This window comes from Pantherophis guttatus, chromosome 5 (assembly GCF_059756535.1).
Source record: "Pantherophis guttatus breed Tessera chromosome 5, ASM5975653v1, whole genome shotgun sequence".
In the NCBI taxonomy this organism is placed as follows: Eukaryota; Metazoa; Chordata; class Lepidosauria; order Squamata; family Colubridae; genus Pantherophis; species Pantherophis guttatus.
This window is the reverse complement of record NC_142067.1, coordinates 85,434,933-85,453,996: the sequence shown is the minus strand read 5'-3', so window position 1 is coordinate 85,453,996 and position 19,064 is coordinate 85,434,933. Positions and strand designations below refer to the sequence as shown.

The 19,064-nt window shown below is 39.6% G+C and overlaps 1 protein-coding gene across 1 annotated transcript in view; it reads left to right on the top strand.

Annotated features, from left to right (window-relative positions):
• Positions 1 to 16,930, top strand: part of FRMPD4 (FERM and PDZ domain containing 4) — a 298,999-nt gene extending 282,069 nt beyond the window's left edge. Inside the window, 5 exon segments of the mRNA XM_087895290.1 lie at positions 4,710 to 4,892; positions 6,431 to 6,569; positions 7,073 to 8,131; positions 8,442 to 9,719; positions 13,085 to 16,930. Of these exon segments, the coding sequence (XP_087751416.1) occupies positions 4,710 to 4,892; positions 6,431 to 6,569; positions 7,073 to 8,131; positions 8,442 to 9,719; positions 13,085 to 14,400 (3,975 nt within the window). The 3' untranslated portion in view covers positions 14,401 to 16,930.
• The last annotated feature ends 2,134 nt before the right edge of the window (positions 16,931 to 19,064 follow it).

Genomic DNA, 19,064 nt, shown 5'->3' with positions numbered 1-19,064 from the left:
GATATAGAACTAGAGGATGAACCTCAAAGGGAGGTGGATTTATCGGATGACGAATCCACTGCTCCAGATGTGCCGGCCTTTACGGGCCTTTTCCCCCAGGGACTTTTTAAATCACTGCTTCACAAGGCCAAAGTCACTTCGGGCCTAATTGACACTGATTCTGTCCCATCAACTTCTGCCGCTTCCACCAGTCAGGGCATATTTTCTGAACCAGTAGCTGAGCAACTGTTTGTACCGGCACCAAAACTTTTCACCGATGTGGTTCGTAAACAATGGACTAATCCAACTTCTCTTCCTACTCCTAGTGGCTACGATCGTAGGAATTACAACATGGATCCTGTCCTGACTAGTCTTTTGCAGGTTCCCGAGGTCGATGGCCCGTGGCAGCACTTTCTTCGTCGTCTCCTTTCATCTCAGGGGACACTTCTGAGGGACTTAAGCCGGAAGACCGTAAGTTTGACTCTTCTTTCAAGAAAGCCCACCAGGCCTCAGCTTGGGCAATTCAGGCCGCTACTGCGGCCTCATTCTTTTCACGGTCATCACTATTGTGGCTCCAGCAACTTCAGTCCCGCTTACCAGCCCAGGATGCCAGAGTCCATCAGGACTTAAATAAGATAATAGCTGCCACACAATTCACCTCGGATGCCACGTTAAATGCTGCCAAATTTGCCTCACGGGCTATGGCTTCTTCAGTTACTTCCCGTCGCCTTCTGTGGCTTAAACCTTGGCACGCTGACCTCAAGGCCAAATGGCGTCTAGCTTCTACACCATACTCTGGGCCTAAATTATTTGGTGCTTCCCTTGAACCATTATTAGTGGAGGACAGGGATAAAAGGAAGGTCCTACCTTCCATTACTAGACGAGCTGATCGCAGGGCTACCCCCTACTATCGCAGACAACCGGCCCGTAATTTCTTCCAGGAGGGCCCCAGTCAGAGACCTTATTCACAGGGTTCCTTTCGTCCCCAGGATAGAGGTTCCTACAGAGATAAATCCAAACCCTTCGCCCCTCAGAAACGGCCCTTTCGTGGAACTGGCGGACGTCACTTCCGCCAAAAGTGACTCCCGCTTGATAGCTCCCATTGGGGGGAGGTTGAGCCTGTTTCTCCCCAAATGGGCTCACAGTACGACAGACCAATGGGTTCTTCATATCATCGAATTCGGCCTCCCATTGGAGTTCCTCTCCCGCCCTCCGAGCCGCTTCGTACCTTGCCCTGTCTCCAGCTCCCTCAGCAAGCAAAAATTGATGGAGCTCGCCATTCAGCATCTTCTGGAGATCAATGCTGTGGAAGATGTCCCTCGGGAGCAATGGAGACAGGGGTTTTACTCGATTCTTTTCGTGGTTCCGAAGCGCTCGGGGGGATGGAGAGCGATCCTAAATTTAAAATCCCTGAACACTCATTTAGTGTACCGCAAGTTCAGGATGAGTACGCTCAAATCTATCCTGGAGGGAATAAGACCCGGAGACTTCCTAGCCTCAATCGATCTCTCCGAGGCGTACCTTCATATACCCATAGAGCCAGCTCACCGGCGGTACCTCAGGTTCAGTTACGCGGGGCGTCACCTACAATACCGGGCCCTTCCATTTGGCCTGGCATCGGCCCCGCGCAGTTTCACCAAGATTCTGGCAGCCTTGATAGCTCACCTGCGGTCCATACCAATTCGAATTCAAGCTTATCTGGACGATATTTTAATACAAGCCTCGTCCTTCGACAGAGCCAAAACCAATGTATTTCTCACATTGCAAATATTACAGAATCATGGGTTTCTAGTCAACGAGCCCAAGAGTCAGTTGGTCCCTCAACAGCGCATAAATCATCTAGGCGCAGTCATAGACACGCAGGTGGGACAGGTGTTCCTTTCCCAGGAGAGGAAAGACAGCCTCAGATCTCTGATTCGGCATCTGTTACAAGATCCAACAGCTCCCAAGCTAGAATTGTCCCGTCTCCTGGGGAAACTAGCTTCGTGCACAGACATAGTTCCCTGGGCTCGGCTTCATGCCCGCAGCCTTCAATGGCTGCTACTCCCCTTTCAGCGGGCAAGGACAGCGGCCTCCAAATCCAAGATCAGGGTCCCCCTGTCAGTACGCCGATCTTTGCACTGGTGGCTATCCCCGGCTCTGGACAACGGATGCGTCTTCTTGGACATACATCCACTGATTATGACTACAGACACCAGCCTGACGGGCTGGGGCGCGCACCTGGGTTCCCAGGTCGCTCAGGGGCAATGGTCCCCGACAGAGGCAAGGTCAAGTATCAATCTTCTGGAACTCAGGGCCATTCGCCTAGCTCTTCTGGCTTTTCATCAAACTGTGCAGCGACAACACTTACTAGTGCTTACAGACAATGTGTCGGCGAAGGCACATGTCAATCGCCAAGGGGGAACGAGGTCCAGGACCTTGATGCAGGAGGCTCTTCTTCTCGGGAGGTGGGCGGAATCTCACCTTCAGTCCCTCAAGGCGGATCACATTGCGGGGAAGGACAACCTTCAGGCGGACTATCTCAGCCGCACCACGATAGACGCCTCAGAATGGCGCCTCAGCCCCGCTCTGTTTCAGGACATCTGTCTACGGTTCGGCCAGCCACAGGTAGACCTCCTTGCATCCCCAGAGAACGCACAGCTACGCCGATTCTTCACACGCTACCCATCACGGGGGGCAGAGGACACAAATGCTCTCCGTTGCCCCTGGCCTCGGGAGCTACTCTATGCGTTCCCGTCGACCCCATTGATCCCGCGGGTCCTTCGCAGAATTGTAGCCGAGAAAGCAGACGTGGTCTTCATCGCTCCTTATTGGCCAAGAAGACCATGGTTCTCCGACCTAGTAGCCCTCTCAACGATGGATCCTTGGCGGCTACCTCCGGAGAAGGTGTCCCTCAGTCAGGGAGCAATCCTACACCCAGAGCCCCAGTGGCTCAACCTAACCGCTTGGCGCTTGAAGGGCTGCTCTTGAGGGAAGCGAGGTACTCAGAAGACGTCATCCGGGTGATGCAGGCTGACAAAAAGGAGTCTACCATCAGACTCTACAACATCACGTGGAAGGTATTTATTTCGTGGTGCTCTGCGCGCGGAATTAACCCGTTGTCAGCTTCTGTTCCGCAGGTGTTGGAGTTCCTCCATGATGGCTACAGCAAGGGTCTGGCGCATAATACCCTCAAGCGGCATGTTGCAGCTCTCGCCACGGTGTTGTCTCCCAGGGACGGCGTACCTCTGTCTCATCACCTTTCCATCCGGAGGTTCCTACGTGGGGTACGAAATCTGCGTCCACCCGTGGTACACCGATATCCCACATGGGACTTGCCGCATGTATTGTCAGCTTTAACAGGTCCACCCTTCGAACCTCTCCGAACTGCCTCTCTTAGATTTCTAACCATGAAAGTGGCCTTCCTGGTGGCCGTGACTTCGGCTCGCCGCATTTCCGAACTGGCAGCTCTATCTGTCAGACAAGATTTATGTGTGATACACTCAGATAGGGTTATTCTTAGACTGGACCCGGCATTCGTGCCAAAAATTAATTCACGGTTCCATCGTGAGCAGGAAGTCATCCTGCCTAACTTTTGTCCAAATCCATCTCACCCACTAGAACGCAAATGGCGAACCCTTGATGTTCGCAGGGCTTTAAAAATATATATATCTCGGACTGCATCCTCAAGACACTCCGAAGCCTTATTTATTTCCTTTCAACCCTCATCTTTGGGATCTAAGGTTTCTTCAGTCACCATAGGGCGTTGGATCCGAGCTTGCATCTCCAAAGCTTATGACTCACGATCTCTTCCCATTCCACGTCATATTACAGCTCACTCCACACGGAGTGCAGCTACTACCGCTGCTTGGGCCACGCAGGCCTCCCTCGAGGAAATTTGCCGGGCAGCTACCTGGGCCTCTCCTGTTCCATTCATCAAGCATTACCGTTTAGACACCTTTGCCTCCGCTGAGGCAGCTTTCGGAAGGAGAGTCCTCCAACAGGTTCACCTGGCACCTCGACCTCGACCTTCGCAGACCTCCCGCCCGACGAGTTAACAAGCTTGGGTATGTCCCACTTCTGACCCACTCCGCATCCCAGTGGGAGAAGAGGCGTTGGACTTACCGTGAACGCTCTTTCTCCAGGGGATGCGGAGTGGGTCAGCCCCTCCCGTCTGCGATTTCTCTTGTATTCTAGGTCTGAGACTGTTTTGCAGATCTGCCTTCGTCGAACAAACTGGAAGGAAGGGAGGCCTGAGTAGGCGTGGCCAAGTTTATCCGACTCAGTGATTGGCCAGACAAGCTGGATCATCCCACTTCTGACCCACTCCGCATCCCCTGGAGAAAGAGCGTTCACGGTAAGTCCAACGCCTCTTCTCCTGACTTTTTAGTTTTTGTCAAGTAAACTGCAGATTGATAATAATGGGATAATCACATAATTGCATTATAAATAATACTGAACCAAGTTGTACAATGTCTTTAATATTATTTTCTATAATATTACTGTTATATAATATTGTTATATTATTAAACAGTATTGTGACACTGTTTATATTAGCATTGTTTTTCACAAGGCCAAGTATGCAAATTTAGGAAAGCCTTCGAAGATATTTTCTGAAAGGAGCACTTTGATCTATAACCTATTAATAATATAAATTAAATGAAATACATTCCATGAAACAAGGCTGCTTTGGATCTATATGCATAATGACGCTATATAAAGTTCTGTCTTTTTTATTTCCTGTATTGTAGCAGGGAGAAAAGCGTTCAGAGGTCACCTTACTAGTGGGACCACGGTATGGCATCAGCCATGTAATCAACACTAAAACAAATCTCGTAGCTCTCCTGGCAGATTTTAGCCACGTGAACAGAATTGAAATGTTTGCAGAAGATGAAACTATTGTCAGAGTTGAGCTTCATGTGTTAGATGTAAAAGTAAGTTGATTGTTGATTAATATTAACAACAAAGAGCTGTTTATCGTAAGAATATTAACTAAAAGAATTCAGTCAGTTATTCAGTTTTGGTGATCCATTTAATTCAGCTTTAGAATTCTACACTGAATTAAGAATTTAGAATCAATTCTATTACATTGCAATAGTGCATGGGCATTAGAAAACTGAAAAACTTTTTTAAAGGTTTATTTTAAAATAAAATTATTGTGACAAATTCACAATATTTTAAGCAAAATATTTGCTCTCTTTACTTCTTAATCTTATTTTCAGATTTGGTATTCTAATACTATTGTGAAAGAAATAAAGAATAAAAGTTTATTAAAAAAAAAAGAAATAATGTTGAGATTTTAAAGTTTTTGGAGATTTTGAAAATATTTGAAGAATGAGTTGAAATATAATTTTGGAAATGATATGTATCTTAGAAAATTCAATCACAATCTCTTATTTATTTTAAACTAAAATTCATAGTTGTCCTTTATAGAATCAAGCTAAGGTTTAATTTTCTTAACATGCACTGATTTTTCCTTGTATTGCTTTGATAAAATGTAGGGGCATTAAATAGCAGCTCATATAATTTTGTATACTGCTTGACTCCTTTCAAGCAAAACAGAAATGACTAATTTGTTTTTCATTTGATGTTTTTACTACTGTGTTGATGGCACTGAACCAAAAAATAATAATAATTAAAATTAATTAAAAATTGCCATCTTGATTTCTTAAAGGGGAACCTGACTGAATTCTTATGCCAGCTAAATGATAAATTATAGTGATGACAACTCAGTAATTTTTCTCATTCAACTTTCAAAAAGATGCTATCTTGATCAGAATGCCACAGTCAGTTAGGAGAGAACAATGTTGGTCCCATACAGATCTGTTAAAAAAGATTGGTTTTATTCATACACAGACTTCTTTCCCATTTAAATGACATAATTTCAGCTGTCTATTTCAGAATACTTCTGTATTCTGTCTAGACCATTTCTGCAGCTTCTATTGCCACTGCTTTGTGTTAAGATACAACCTACCAAGTAGAAAGCTAGGGCAAACACACTCCTTATTTGTGTGATCCCACAATTCAGCTAACCTAGAACCAGTTTCAAACTGACCTAAATAATTCTTCAGAGGTGATTACACCAGAAATAATAGTCTCTTTCATACATTTCTTGATAATGTGAAACATTATTATTGGAAGGATAATTGAATCCCTCCAATTACTTTATTGCAATTCTTAGTATGTTTGTAAACAGTTTTTTGTACAGTATAATTAATAGCAATGTTTCATTGTTATGATTTCTGCAATTTATTGCATATGGTAGAGAATATATTACTATAAAAAGCTGTTATGTATAGCTGACAAATTCATGTAAATCCACTGAACATCATAAAATAAATATGTTTAAGATCATTATATAAGCGTAAATACAATTAAAATATCTGCATTAACATATAATTAATTCTTTATTTTATTTCCAAAATATACTGAATTTTAGTAGCTTTCTGATATGTTTTTTTTTAATGCATAGCCAATCACATTGCTGATGGAATCATCAGATGCCATGAATCTTGCATGCTTAACAGCTGGATATTATAGACTCCTAGTTGATTCCAGGCGATCAATATTTAACATGGCCAACAAGAAAAACTGTGGGACCTGTGAAACAGGTAATTAATATTACAGTGCAGTGAACAATGCAGTATGCAAAAGAATATACTTGTTTATTTTTCAAGAACCTTTTACTTCATTCAGTGAAGAACTTTGATAGTAAAGCGTTTGGATTTTCAAATGTGATTTCTAAGTTAAAGGTAACCTTCTTGAACCTGAACTTTTTATTCATGTTAGCTTTCTTATCTGCTTGTGCCCAAATAGAATTGCTCATGGTACTTTTTTAGAGTAGGAAGTCAAAATTCTTTTTTGCTTTTTTATTTATTTTTATTGTAAATCCTTATGTAAATTCACTGTGGGTATCTCCAAGACATAGAAAGAACTCATCAAGAGCAGCTCAGAATGGATAAGGTTTTAGAAGTATATTTGAAGTTCATATAAACAGGATAAACTTCAAAAAGTTAATGTTTAGGAATTACAAATAATTTAATCTGAAATATTAAAATACTACACAATCTATTTTGATAACTCAGTTTTTTCACCTTATATACCATTCTTTTAGGGATTGAAACTAAAGGGAAATTTAATCATCATGGATCTGAGTGGAACTGTGTAACCAAAATGACTACATTCTCAGCAGCAGAGCAGGAAGCCCATATGTTTGCTGATAATAAACAAAAAACTGCAGAGGTCTCCAATAGCACCATATGTCCAAAAGAACATAGACATCTGTACATAGAGAATGTTTATAATTCAAGTGGACTTGATCAACAGTTAGCTAAACAAAATGACTTTACAGAGGCAGAAGATAATGAAAATTCAAACCCGCAACCCATGCTGTCTTTTTCTGGAGGACTGGAATCAAGCAAGAAAATTCAAGGATCTCCAAGAGCTGCAAAAGTATCTTTTATTTTTGGAGATCATGATTTGGATGGTGTGAATCCTCAAACTCTTGGCTATGAAAGATTATTGGATGAAAGTCCAGAAGCACTAGATAAACAGACCACCCTTTATATAAGTCATGCCAATGACATTAAGAGTTTGGAATTGTCCCCGGATGCTGAAAGTTTTCGTTTTGCTGCTAATTCTGTTTATGCAGGTTTACATGATGACAAAATATTTGAAGGTGCGGAAGGAATAGAAGAGCCTCTGCTGCATGATATTTGCTACGCAGAGAACACAGATGATGCTGAAGAGGAAGATGATGTCAGCTGTGAGGAAGACATTATGGTTGGAGAAATCGATAGGTCTGCTCTTCTCAGCCTTTCAGGTTCTAGTGATGATATCATAGACTTGACATCACTCCCACCTCCAGAAGGTGATGATAATGAAGATGACTTCCTGTTGCATTCTCTAAATATGGCCATTGCTGCTCCTCCGCCAGGATTCAGGGATAGCTCTGATGAGGAAGATTCTCAGAGTCACACAGCACAGTACAGAGCAGACAAGGAAGAAACTACGAATGTTGGGAGTAGTGATATTCCAGTGTCACTTATTGATGCTGTCCCTACTAATCCTGAAGAGAAATGTGAAAAAGGACTGGAAAATGTTGTGGTATCTACGCTTCAAGCCCTGAAGGCCTTATCTGCTTCTGAGGAACACCAGATGAATGAAAATTCAGGTTCTTTCACCACTGTTACCTTTATTCATTGAAAGAAATCGTATCATTTCATCCCTTTCCCTCATTTAGGCTTTTCAGCATTAGCTCTTTTGAAAACATTTTGTTATTGTGTTGTTACTTTTTGACCATCACCTACAGACACCATATAATAGAACTACCATTACATTAAGTTGCCTTACTTGGAATCAATGCAATATGTGATTCAGTATTTCAGAACCATTTTTAAGCTTATAAACCCCTTATCTTTATCAGTATATTGAAGTGCCTGATATGATTTTATTAATTGGCTCTTGTGTTTTGTGGCATACAGGTGTAGCCATCTTGAGAGCATATAGTCCTGAATCATCATCAGATTCTGGCAATGAGACTAACTCTTCTGAAATGACTGAAAATTCTGAATTGGTCACTGCGCAGAAACTGACTGAAAATTCCACTCGAATGTTTTTACCCACTAATGAAGGTTACCAACCTCCGTCGGAATCACAGGCTGAATTTTCCATTACCAAGAATCAGGTAGGAGGGCTGCTAATGAAATCTGTACATTCGTCTGCTATTCAGCAAACTACAGAGCTCCAGTCAAAAGTTGTGCCTTCAAAGCAGATTCTTCATTCAGATAGCATGGAGATGGAACCAGAAACCATGGAAACAAAATCTGTTACTGAATATTTTAGCAAGCTGCACATGGGGTCTGCAATATATTCTTGCACTACTAAACGTAAAAGTAAGGTGATTGATGGGGAAGGAAAAGCTAATCTTGATGGCAGCGGTCTTATGAAAAAGCAACAAGGACCCCAAAAAACAGAAACCAATGAGGAAAAGGGTAAAACTCTGTCCTCAAGGGAGGGTCAACATGCAGGCATTTTTAATGCAGAGAGAACTGCCTTTCGCAAGGACAATCAAAGATGGTATGCTGTTTTAGATGAAGGGGCAGTAGAGAAAACAGACCTGGAAACAATGAATGGAAAGACGGTTTCCAGAGTTTCCAGTCTTGGGAAAGCAGATATGAACTGTAAAGATGAAACGCATCCTGAGATTGACCACAGTAGTGTCTTAGGGCATGAGCTAGATGAACATTTTGTGTCTAGTACAACTACTCTGCCTTTATCTAAAGACCGAAAGGATTCTGAAGATACCAATTTATCTGCAGATGATCCTCTTTCAAAGCTTCCAGAAGCTGAACACAGTATGTCTGGATTGTGTGAGTATCACTTAGCTAAACGCATGTCGTCTTTGCAGAGTGAAGGTCACTTTTCCCTGCAAAATTCACAGTGCTCTTCAGTGGATGCGGGATGTAGTACAGGCAGCAGTACATGTGGAACTCCAGTTGAATCTCCTCTTTGTACTTCTGATGTTAAGCACATTATGCCTGATATGACAGGAAAAAGCATCAGTTATATTCCAGTAGAAGACAGAGCTGCCATGCATCCCAACTATGGAACATCATATAAGGAGCTGCATCAACAGTCTGAAACTGTGTGTCACAGAATGGTTGTGCCTGCTATGCATTCTGTGGCTAATTCTGCTGATCCTTTATTTGGGACTTTAAAAGATGGATGTCACAGGGTTCCAAAGATTAAAGAAACTACAGGTACAGTAGCATGAAGCCGTTAATCTAATTATGCATATAAAACAAATACACTGTCTAAAAGTTCTGAAGCAAACTGGAATATAGGTAGTCCATGCTTAGCAACCACAATTGGGATGAACACAATTGAGATCTCACCTTTGTAATTAGGTGACAGAGATGCTACGTGAAACATCATGTGACCATAATAGATTTAATGTCATTTTCCATTTGGTCATTAAGTGGGACATCACATGACTTCAATTTGTGATTTTACTGCTGGCTTTTCCGTTGACTGTTGAAAGCAAGTTTTAAAGCTTTCCAGTGGCAATCATGTGACCTCAGGGATGCTGCAATAGTCATAAATGTGAGGTCTGGTTGTAAAGTTACTTTTTCAGTGCTGTTGCAACTTTGAACATTCGCTAAACAGGACAATTATTAAACGAGGTCTACCTGTATCCCTGTTAAAATGTTATTAAAATAATTTCAGTGCAGGTGGTCCTTGACTTACAACAGTTCATTTAATGTTGTTCAAAGTTACAACAGCACTGAAAAAAGTGACTTATGACCATTTCCCACATGACCATTGCAGCATCCCATGATCAAAATTCAAATGCTTGGCAACTTTCTCATATTTATGACAGTTGCAGTGTCCTGTGGTCATGCGATCACTTTTTGCAACCTTCTGACAAGCAAAGTCATTGGGGAAGCCAGATTCATTTAACAACCTTGTTATTAATTTAAAAATTGCAGTGATTTGCTTAACAACTATAGTAAGAAAGGTTGTAAAATGGGGCAAAACTCACTTAAGAAATGTCTTGCTTAACAACAGAAATTTTGGGCTCAATTCTGGTCGTAAGTTAAGAACTACCTGCAATTTTTTTAAAAAAAAATTTGATTTATATGCCACCCTTCTCCAGAGACTCAGGGCAGCTTACAATGCGTTAAGCAATAGCCTTCATACTTTTGTATATTTATACAAAGTCAGCTTATTGCCCCCCCACAAACTGGGTCCTCAATTTACCTACCTTAGAAAGGATGGAAGGCTGAATCAACCTTGAGCCTGGTGAGATTCGAATTTACAGTAATTGCAGACAGCTGGTGTTAATCACAATGCTATCAGTCTGCTGAGCCACCAGGCCCTGTTTTAAAAAAAATTTAAAAATGTACTTCAATCTGTACATTGGATGGGATGAGGTACTGGAACTTTGAAGAGAAAAATATTAAACAGCCTTGAAATAATAAATGCAAAGTAAATATTTTAAAACAATTTCCAATATATTATAAATAGATAAAATTTATAAATAATCTCCAACTTTCATTCAGTGACCATTTAAGGGAACAAACAGAGGTTATATGGCTAGCCATGCCCCCTTAAAAATGTCTCTTTATTTGAGCAGGTAGAACGAATGGCCAGAATATTATTTTGGAATCGATTTTATTAAAGATAAAAAAGGAACTGTGGCTACTCAAATGCCTTGATACTCCCTTGAACTCTAGATGCTTAAATGTTCAGAACAACTGTAAGTGAATGAAATAAGACAAATTTCTGAACATAAACTTTTTGTAAATTATAGTAAAAAAAACAAAGCTATTTGAATTCTGTTATTGAAGAGACAGATTTTCATAAATACCAGACTGTATTTAAAGGAAGAAGTGAGTATATGTAGTATATATATTTCATAAATCATAAAAATATGAAAATATATAACTGTAATTCCGAATAAATATCTGACTAATCATTCTGAATTTGTAATAGGGTTAAGGTTTCATTAATCATGACTCAGCTATTAGCCTAGTGACCCTAGTGTCCCAAATTACGACAGCATCATTTTTCCCTATTTAATATTTCTATCAGTATCCCAATATGACCTCCTTTGTGATATGTGAACCAATTCTTCAGCCACATAGCCATTGATGAAAACTGGGAGTTCAAGTCTACATAGATGGAAATTATCTGGGAACAATAACAAGCCTATGGATTCTATGTATGACTTGGCAAAAAATATTCCCATATGTCATAATAGTTCACCAAATCTTCATGGCAGATTCATCCGTAGGATAAATGGGCTGATAACCAGTGGTAAACAGAGAAAGAGAATACTTTCTTTTCACCGCTAGCATATTCCAGTGTAGTGAACATAGTGGTGTAATACTTTAAAAGCATCCACTGAATACCTAGCAAAGACTGGCCTCTTGAAACAAAAAACACACTAAATGAATTGACCCACTCCTCTATTGAGCAACCTGTCTGATTTACAAAAAAATAAAAACTAATGATAAAAGATAAAGATACATGTAAAAGTTTAGGCACCCTAAATCAGATTGTGCTTCTAGTTAATCCTCAACTGACAAGCTGACAACCTTCAGTGATTCAAAAGTTAAACATGGCATCTTTCTGCAAATCTGAATGCATACCTATGATTTATCAGCCCTTATTTTTTTTAATTGAAAAACAACTAGCACCCACTGCCTGTATACACCAAGACCATGACCATATTTACATTACTAAGTGATATTCTAGAAGGTTGGGAAACCTCTTTATAGCTTAGAGTTGCATTTTTTTTGTTCAGTTCAATTTTCAATACTTAGGGTGGGGAGAACAATAAGCAGAAGGGTGAGGCATAAGTGGTCCTTTGGTGCTTTTTTGAAAGCAGTGGGTTTGATTTTAGAAAATCAGACAAGCTGGAAAAAATTACACCAAATTTCAGCATTTTCCAATTAATTTGGCCAGTGTTGTGAGAAGGTCCACACGAAAGAGTCTGTAAGTGACTTGCAACATACCGCCTGCCTAATAGTATCCCGATGAGAGTCCGTTTGCTGATTAGAATTTAAGAATTTATTTCCTGAGTAAGATAAAAAGTCTTTGGTCTTTAGCATCATATTTCAAATAACTATCAACTTGCTGCCTCTAAGAAGCTCACAAACCAAACACAAAAGCAAAAAAAAAAACAACCCCAAACCCTCTTTCCTGATGTTTGCTTGCATGGTATCAAGTATGAGAACTCTTGTGTTGACTAGAGCTGCATTTATTCAGAGGGGAACAAGGGCTAATGTTATATGAAGATACCACATAAAATATGCATCCCCTTCAATAGAAATAGACTAGGCATACTATTCAAATTCCAAAGTTGAGAAAAAGTCCAATTTTTATATTATGCCTGTCTTATACTAAACAGCAAGCTTGATTTAACAGTTTTGATTTTTCTAATGAACTCTTTCAAAAGAGCTATATCTGAATATTTTTATTATGCTTATGGGATAACATTTATTCGTATTATTAAGCCTTAATAAAACAAATACCGTAAGACTGAAGTGTTTAGACATTAAATTGTTTTGTTTTATGATTCTTAATAATTCTCCCTGTACTTCTACTACCCCTAGTGTAGCTTTCACAGAACCTGTGTGTGAAAGACAAGGAGGCACGCCTTCAGCTTTTCCTAGACAGCCCAGAGCTGGTTCCATCCTGCTATCATCCTACATTCACTCAGAATCAAAGGTGCCAAGTCAAAACCAAGACTCTTTTGATGTTCCCAAAGTCAACCTGTCAGGTGGGGTAGCAGTCAGTATATGGCCATATGATACAATCGGAGGAAGCCTCAGAATGCCATAGAAGAAGAAAGTTTTGCGGCGCAGCAGCAGCATCACTGCAGAAACTACAGGCATTGAGAAGTTTCTTGAGAAGGAGAAAGCTGCCATCAGTGTATTACATTCAGAGATTTCTGAAACATCTGACTCAAAATTAGAAAAAAGAGGACGACTTCCACTGGGCAAAAAGCTATCCAAAAGTTATTCCCAAAGTTCCATGAACATCAGCATGAACAGTAGAAGATCTTTCTTCTTGAATGCTGTCCAAAAGGAGCCCAAGCAATATAGAACGTTACCATTACAAAAACAAGATGTGAGCAACTGGAAATGCCGCAGCCCTTTTAGCTCTTGTTTCCTAACGAGGGGGAATGCTGATGACGATGATGAAATTGAATATACAGGCAGTGCTCAGCTCTCCTGCCTCTGTCAACCAGAGATACAGTGTGCATTAGAAGAATTAACTACTCAAACTTCTTCCACTGAGAATGAGGAACACAAGGGGAAAGGTATAGAGGCCCTCAGAGAAGCAGGAGACAGTCAAGAAGGCAAAAGCAGAAGTCAGCCAGATCTCAGTAACATGTCCTTTGATGCACAAATTGCAAGACTCTGTGCCATGAAAGAGAAGAATTATGCAGTGCCTGATGGATTTCTTGCAGCACAAAAGGATGCCAATGAGCTACTCTGTTTGGTCCGGTCAAGTGTGAGCAAGAAGGAGGATCATCCAGAAACACATGACCTTAAACTTTCTCAGTACAAACAACTGTTATCTGTAGAATCACAACAGTTGGGAAGTGCCTGCAGGAAAATGGCCATGGCTGAAAAAAGCCCAGAGGAAATGCTTGTAGCAATGACTTCAAGCTTTCAAGTTCTCTGTTGCTTAACAGAAGCCTGCATGCGTTTAGTTAAAATCATGAACTCTGAAGCACAGCAGGAGGAGATTATAGTGAAAGTAGATGAGGTTGTAATCAACTACATTTCTCTTCTAAAGGCTGCTGCAGCAGTGAGTGAAAAGAGTTCGAGTAACTCTAGCATGAAACTTTTGGCTTGTCATTCGACCACCATGGCCACTATTGTAAGCACACTAACACGTTCTCTTAAAACGCTTTTAAATAAATAAACAGAAGTCACTTCATAATCTATCTCTGCAAAGCCATACATTTAAAAACTCTTTTATTTACTATGTAAAAACTAAAATTAACAAACATGCCTCTCTATATATATTTTGTTATTTTATATGTAATAGATAAGATATACACACACACATATACTGATAAACCTTATTTATATCCTGCTTCATTCATGTTTTTCATATGTGAAAAACAGCATGTGTGTGCGTGCGCACGTGCGCACGCACACACACACACACACATACACACACACACATGCATACACATACACAAACACCACACACACAGACACACACACATGAGCGTGTGGGTGTTTATATAATTATTTCCTTTTACTTTCCAGGTTTATACTTGGAAACCATAACATTTACAGTTAGAGCTAAAAATGAAATCATAATGTATATAACAGTATTTAATATTTGAAGTATAATTTTTAATAGTAAAATACATTTTACACTTCAGAGACTATTACAATTTATTAGAAATCAGCCACACATAAACTCTTACCAATACAGACACAATAATTTTTTTGTTCACATTGCTTGCCTGGTGCATCCGTTATGTTACAGTTTATTTCTTTTGTTAACTTCTAATTAATTTTTAAAAGGCCTGAAATACCTCTTGCAAATATTTATACAGGTTCAGAATTCAACAATACTGTATTTCCCCGAAAATAAAAGCCAGTCTTATTTTCTTTTGGGCTCTGAAATAAGCACTAGGGCTTATTTTGGGGGGATATTTTCTTATTTCTTTTGAGTGCCACCGCCACAAGGCGAGGACGTGGAGCTGCCCTACACACCCTGCATGCCTTACCTCAGGGCCCCCGCAACCAGGCCAGCCATACACTGAAATCTGCCTCACCTCCTGGCTGTGGCACTGGCATGTCGCTCGGCCTCCTGTTCCATTGTGGCTGCAAGCAAGCAGAAGAAGTGGGCCAGTGGCCATGCGGAGTCTTGCTGGAGCTGCTGCGCAGGGCAGGTGTCAGGGAGTGGATGGCCTGGCTGTGGGAGCCCTGAGGTAAGCCAGTGTGCACATCAGGCAGCTCCATCCACTCTTGCCTCATCTCGTCTCGTCTCATCACCTCAAGTAACCAAACAGAATGGGCAAGCAGCCAGCTGTGCAGGTGCTTAAATAGAGCTTATTTTAGGGGTAGGGCTTTATTGGGCACAGAAAACATGCTAAGGGTACAGAAAACATGCTAAGGCTTATTTTTGGGATAGGTCTTATTTTCAGGGAAACACGGTGAAATACAATTTACAGGTGTTTAAGGCTGCAAAATTTCAGGAACATCTAGAAAACAAAATTGTATCCAAATCCTTCTCATGTACTTCTCATGAAGTAAATCTATGGTTGCAGAAAGTCATGGCCCTTTCATGACAGTGAATCTTTCTTCCTGATCTGGATCCCTTTCAAAATATGATATAGAACAGGTAAAAATCCAAATATGTGGGGTGTCAAAAGAGTTTCCCCCATTGTTTTTCTGGGCAGCAAGTTCTGTCTTGTTTTCCAGCCATTTTTTCACATTATTTTATCCCTGGCTCTTTTGACAATGCTTGAAGCAGTTATTCAAAATTATTTTGAAAAACATTTGTGACATTGCAATACTGGGCCAATGGGCTATAACAGTTGGTGAGGGAACATTGTTTCATTTGATACAGAATGACCATGCACACTGGGGCTGCTGTGAATTGTATTTCTGAACACTCAAATTTCTCATCTCTTCTATAAAGATACGATGATTCACTCAGCAAAGAGCTGAAGCCATATATAGGTTGACAAAGACCATACAATAGTTGGCCATGCTTCCTTAGAGAGGAATGCATTTCTAAAAGATCCTTGACTGATTTTTGTCTCCTCTCTTCTTCAAGGTAAGAAAAGTGGGGGACTAACTGGGAATTCATCTTTTGCCAATGATGAAAGAGATATAGCCACAGATTTGGGGATATCTCCTGGAGATTCAATCCTGTTTAGAGTTTTGGGGTCATATAAATTTCTGAAGCCAGAGATGATGACAACTAATATATTATGAAATTATTGATTAGATTCAGGATAACTAGGTACATTTGTGGTACAACTTGTGCTTATGGATTTACATCAGGTTTCTTTATCTGTTATTTTAGTCTGTGTTTTCTCCAGACAGCTCAAAATGGCAACCTAATTTCCCTCTTGCATCCTTGAAACAAAGCTTAGGCTCAACATGAGAGACTGTCCCAAGGGTTTTATGATTGAGTTGGGTAATTATATGGCTAATTGCTATTCTTCTATTATTAAAGTACTTGTGAGAATTGGATTCTACCACAGTATGTGTTTACTAGAACTTCAGATTAAAACAATCATTATAATGCTGCCCATTGCTAATCATAGTTTGATATGTAACCAAGTTTTCTTTACCTGTGGTTTATAGAATAAACCAAAATTGCCTGTATTTGCTGATCACTGTAATCTATAAACTATAGTTTATAAATCAATTGAACATGCTATCAAAATCAAATAAAATACATTTTTGTTCAGATAAAAAAATCAGCAAGATCAATTTCATACATTTTTCAGTCAATATTCAGTACAGAAAAGTAAATCTATTAGCATTTTTTTACTTGGAGCCTAAACACATAAATTTTGATCGAACTACAGTATGTGTACTGTAACATCACCCAGATGTTAACAATTATGTCAATCAGCAGTTTGTGAAGAAATGATGTATATGAGACAATCTTCAACTATTCCATTTCTCAGAGCTGTTCAGCACCGTGCATGTAATAGGACTAAATTACTATCATTTCAGCTTTTAAGTAGGCTTAGGAAATACAAAGAGCATCTTTTGGGTGTATAGTTCTATCTCCTAGTAAAGATAAATGTGAAGCAATCTGCAGATGGCACCTAATAAGATGAGCACAATTTTATTGAAGATATTTCATTTATTTCAATAGAATTTGTTTTTCTACATGTATAACAAAGATATTTTTGTTCAAAATTACATATATTACTCTTTCCGTTAGATAAAACCCGAACTGAACTCATCAGGCTGATTATACCAGTTGCTATCTCATAGGAAATGTCAATAGGTTTTCTGTTTCCTTCTAAATTTTCAAATTAAAGCAGTTATAGAAAGATGATACTTGCAAGACACCTGAAAACATTATTTGGAAACATCATAGAAAGACTACTAATACACATAGTTTTAAATAATCACAGGTTCTAAGGATAAAATTGGTGTGGAATATTGGTGATCTCTTCACAACCAAATACCCTTTTGGTATAGGAAATAAGGCCTGTGAAGCCTGAACTAGAAAGGAATGGGGTAATTCAGATTGATGTTAATTTAATAAGATGAGATAGAGGTATTTAACTCAGCGTTTTTTATTCAAGCTCTTCCATGGAGTGCCACCTGTGGGCTGAAAAGGGCAAAGCAGTGTAGTAGGCACCAAAAAGGAATTGATTTTTTAAAATTACTTTTTAAATTCTTATGCACATAATGCCACAGTGACAAGGGAAATATTAGGTTGAAGCTCAATAGGTTCAGCTTTATATCCAAGTAGCTCTTGCAGTCAGTCACTCTATCTTTTGAGTAGTGGTTGCAAAGATATACTGATACAAATGACCTTTTATGGTGTGATTGTGTGTGAAGAGGCACTCTTTGCAAGCAACAATTACTGACTTGCCAATAGTATTTATGAAAAATAATATTCTAAGGATAACTGCTGTGGTATCCTATTGTCAGGACTCCTGTACAAAGAAAAAGGCTTTAGAGGACTAAAAGCTGGGGTTTGGAGGGGGTGGTAAAAAGGAGGGAAAATAATAAGCCATAGATGTGAGAATAGACTGTCACTCTGCTCAAAATTTCAAAGCATGGATGAATAAGAGCCTCTCTAAAGATGCCAGACACATACTTTCAAAATCACAAGAAGCAATCATTTCACTTTGTCCTATTTTCTCAAACCTATTTGTATCCAAATCAGGGCACTACACTATAAGAAGGATTCAGAGAAATGATCTGAAAGATGGACAGTGAGGGTGATCAAGGAAGTAGAAATTATGATGAAAGATTGTAGGAATTGGGAATGTTGAAGAGAAAAGCCTGGGAGGAAGGAAGGTTCAAATACTTGAACTGATGTATCAACACAGCATATGGTATAGGGAATAATAGATTTTAAGTTATAGAAAAACATACCTGATAAAATGTCAACAAAAATCCCTTCTAAATTAAAAACAGCTTGATAGTATAAGCTATTATACAGTGCAATGGTGTACAATTGGATGTATGCAGATAGATACTAAACAAGAATTTATCAGCAATGTTTATAATGGGTATCGGATAGCTCTGCTGGGCAAGTTATATTGTTGTGACTTGCTGAACTAAATTCTCCTTTTCAATTTTACAAGTATGTTTTACAAGTATGTACTTTTTAAAAATCTCATTCCTATTTGTTTCTCCCCAGCTTATATACTTCTTCATTTCTCTCTTCCACCCAGTTTCTTCCTTGGTTTTATACATATTCCATTTTTACATTCCCTGTGAAATGTAACCAAAGAGACCATGAATACAGGTGTAAGAATTGTCTCATTCAAAACTGTCTTGACCAAAGATTATAATATAACTAAACATGTTACAAGATTACAGGAGTTATACAGAATCATTGTTATGGTCAAAATATAT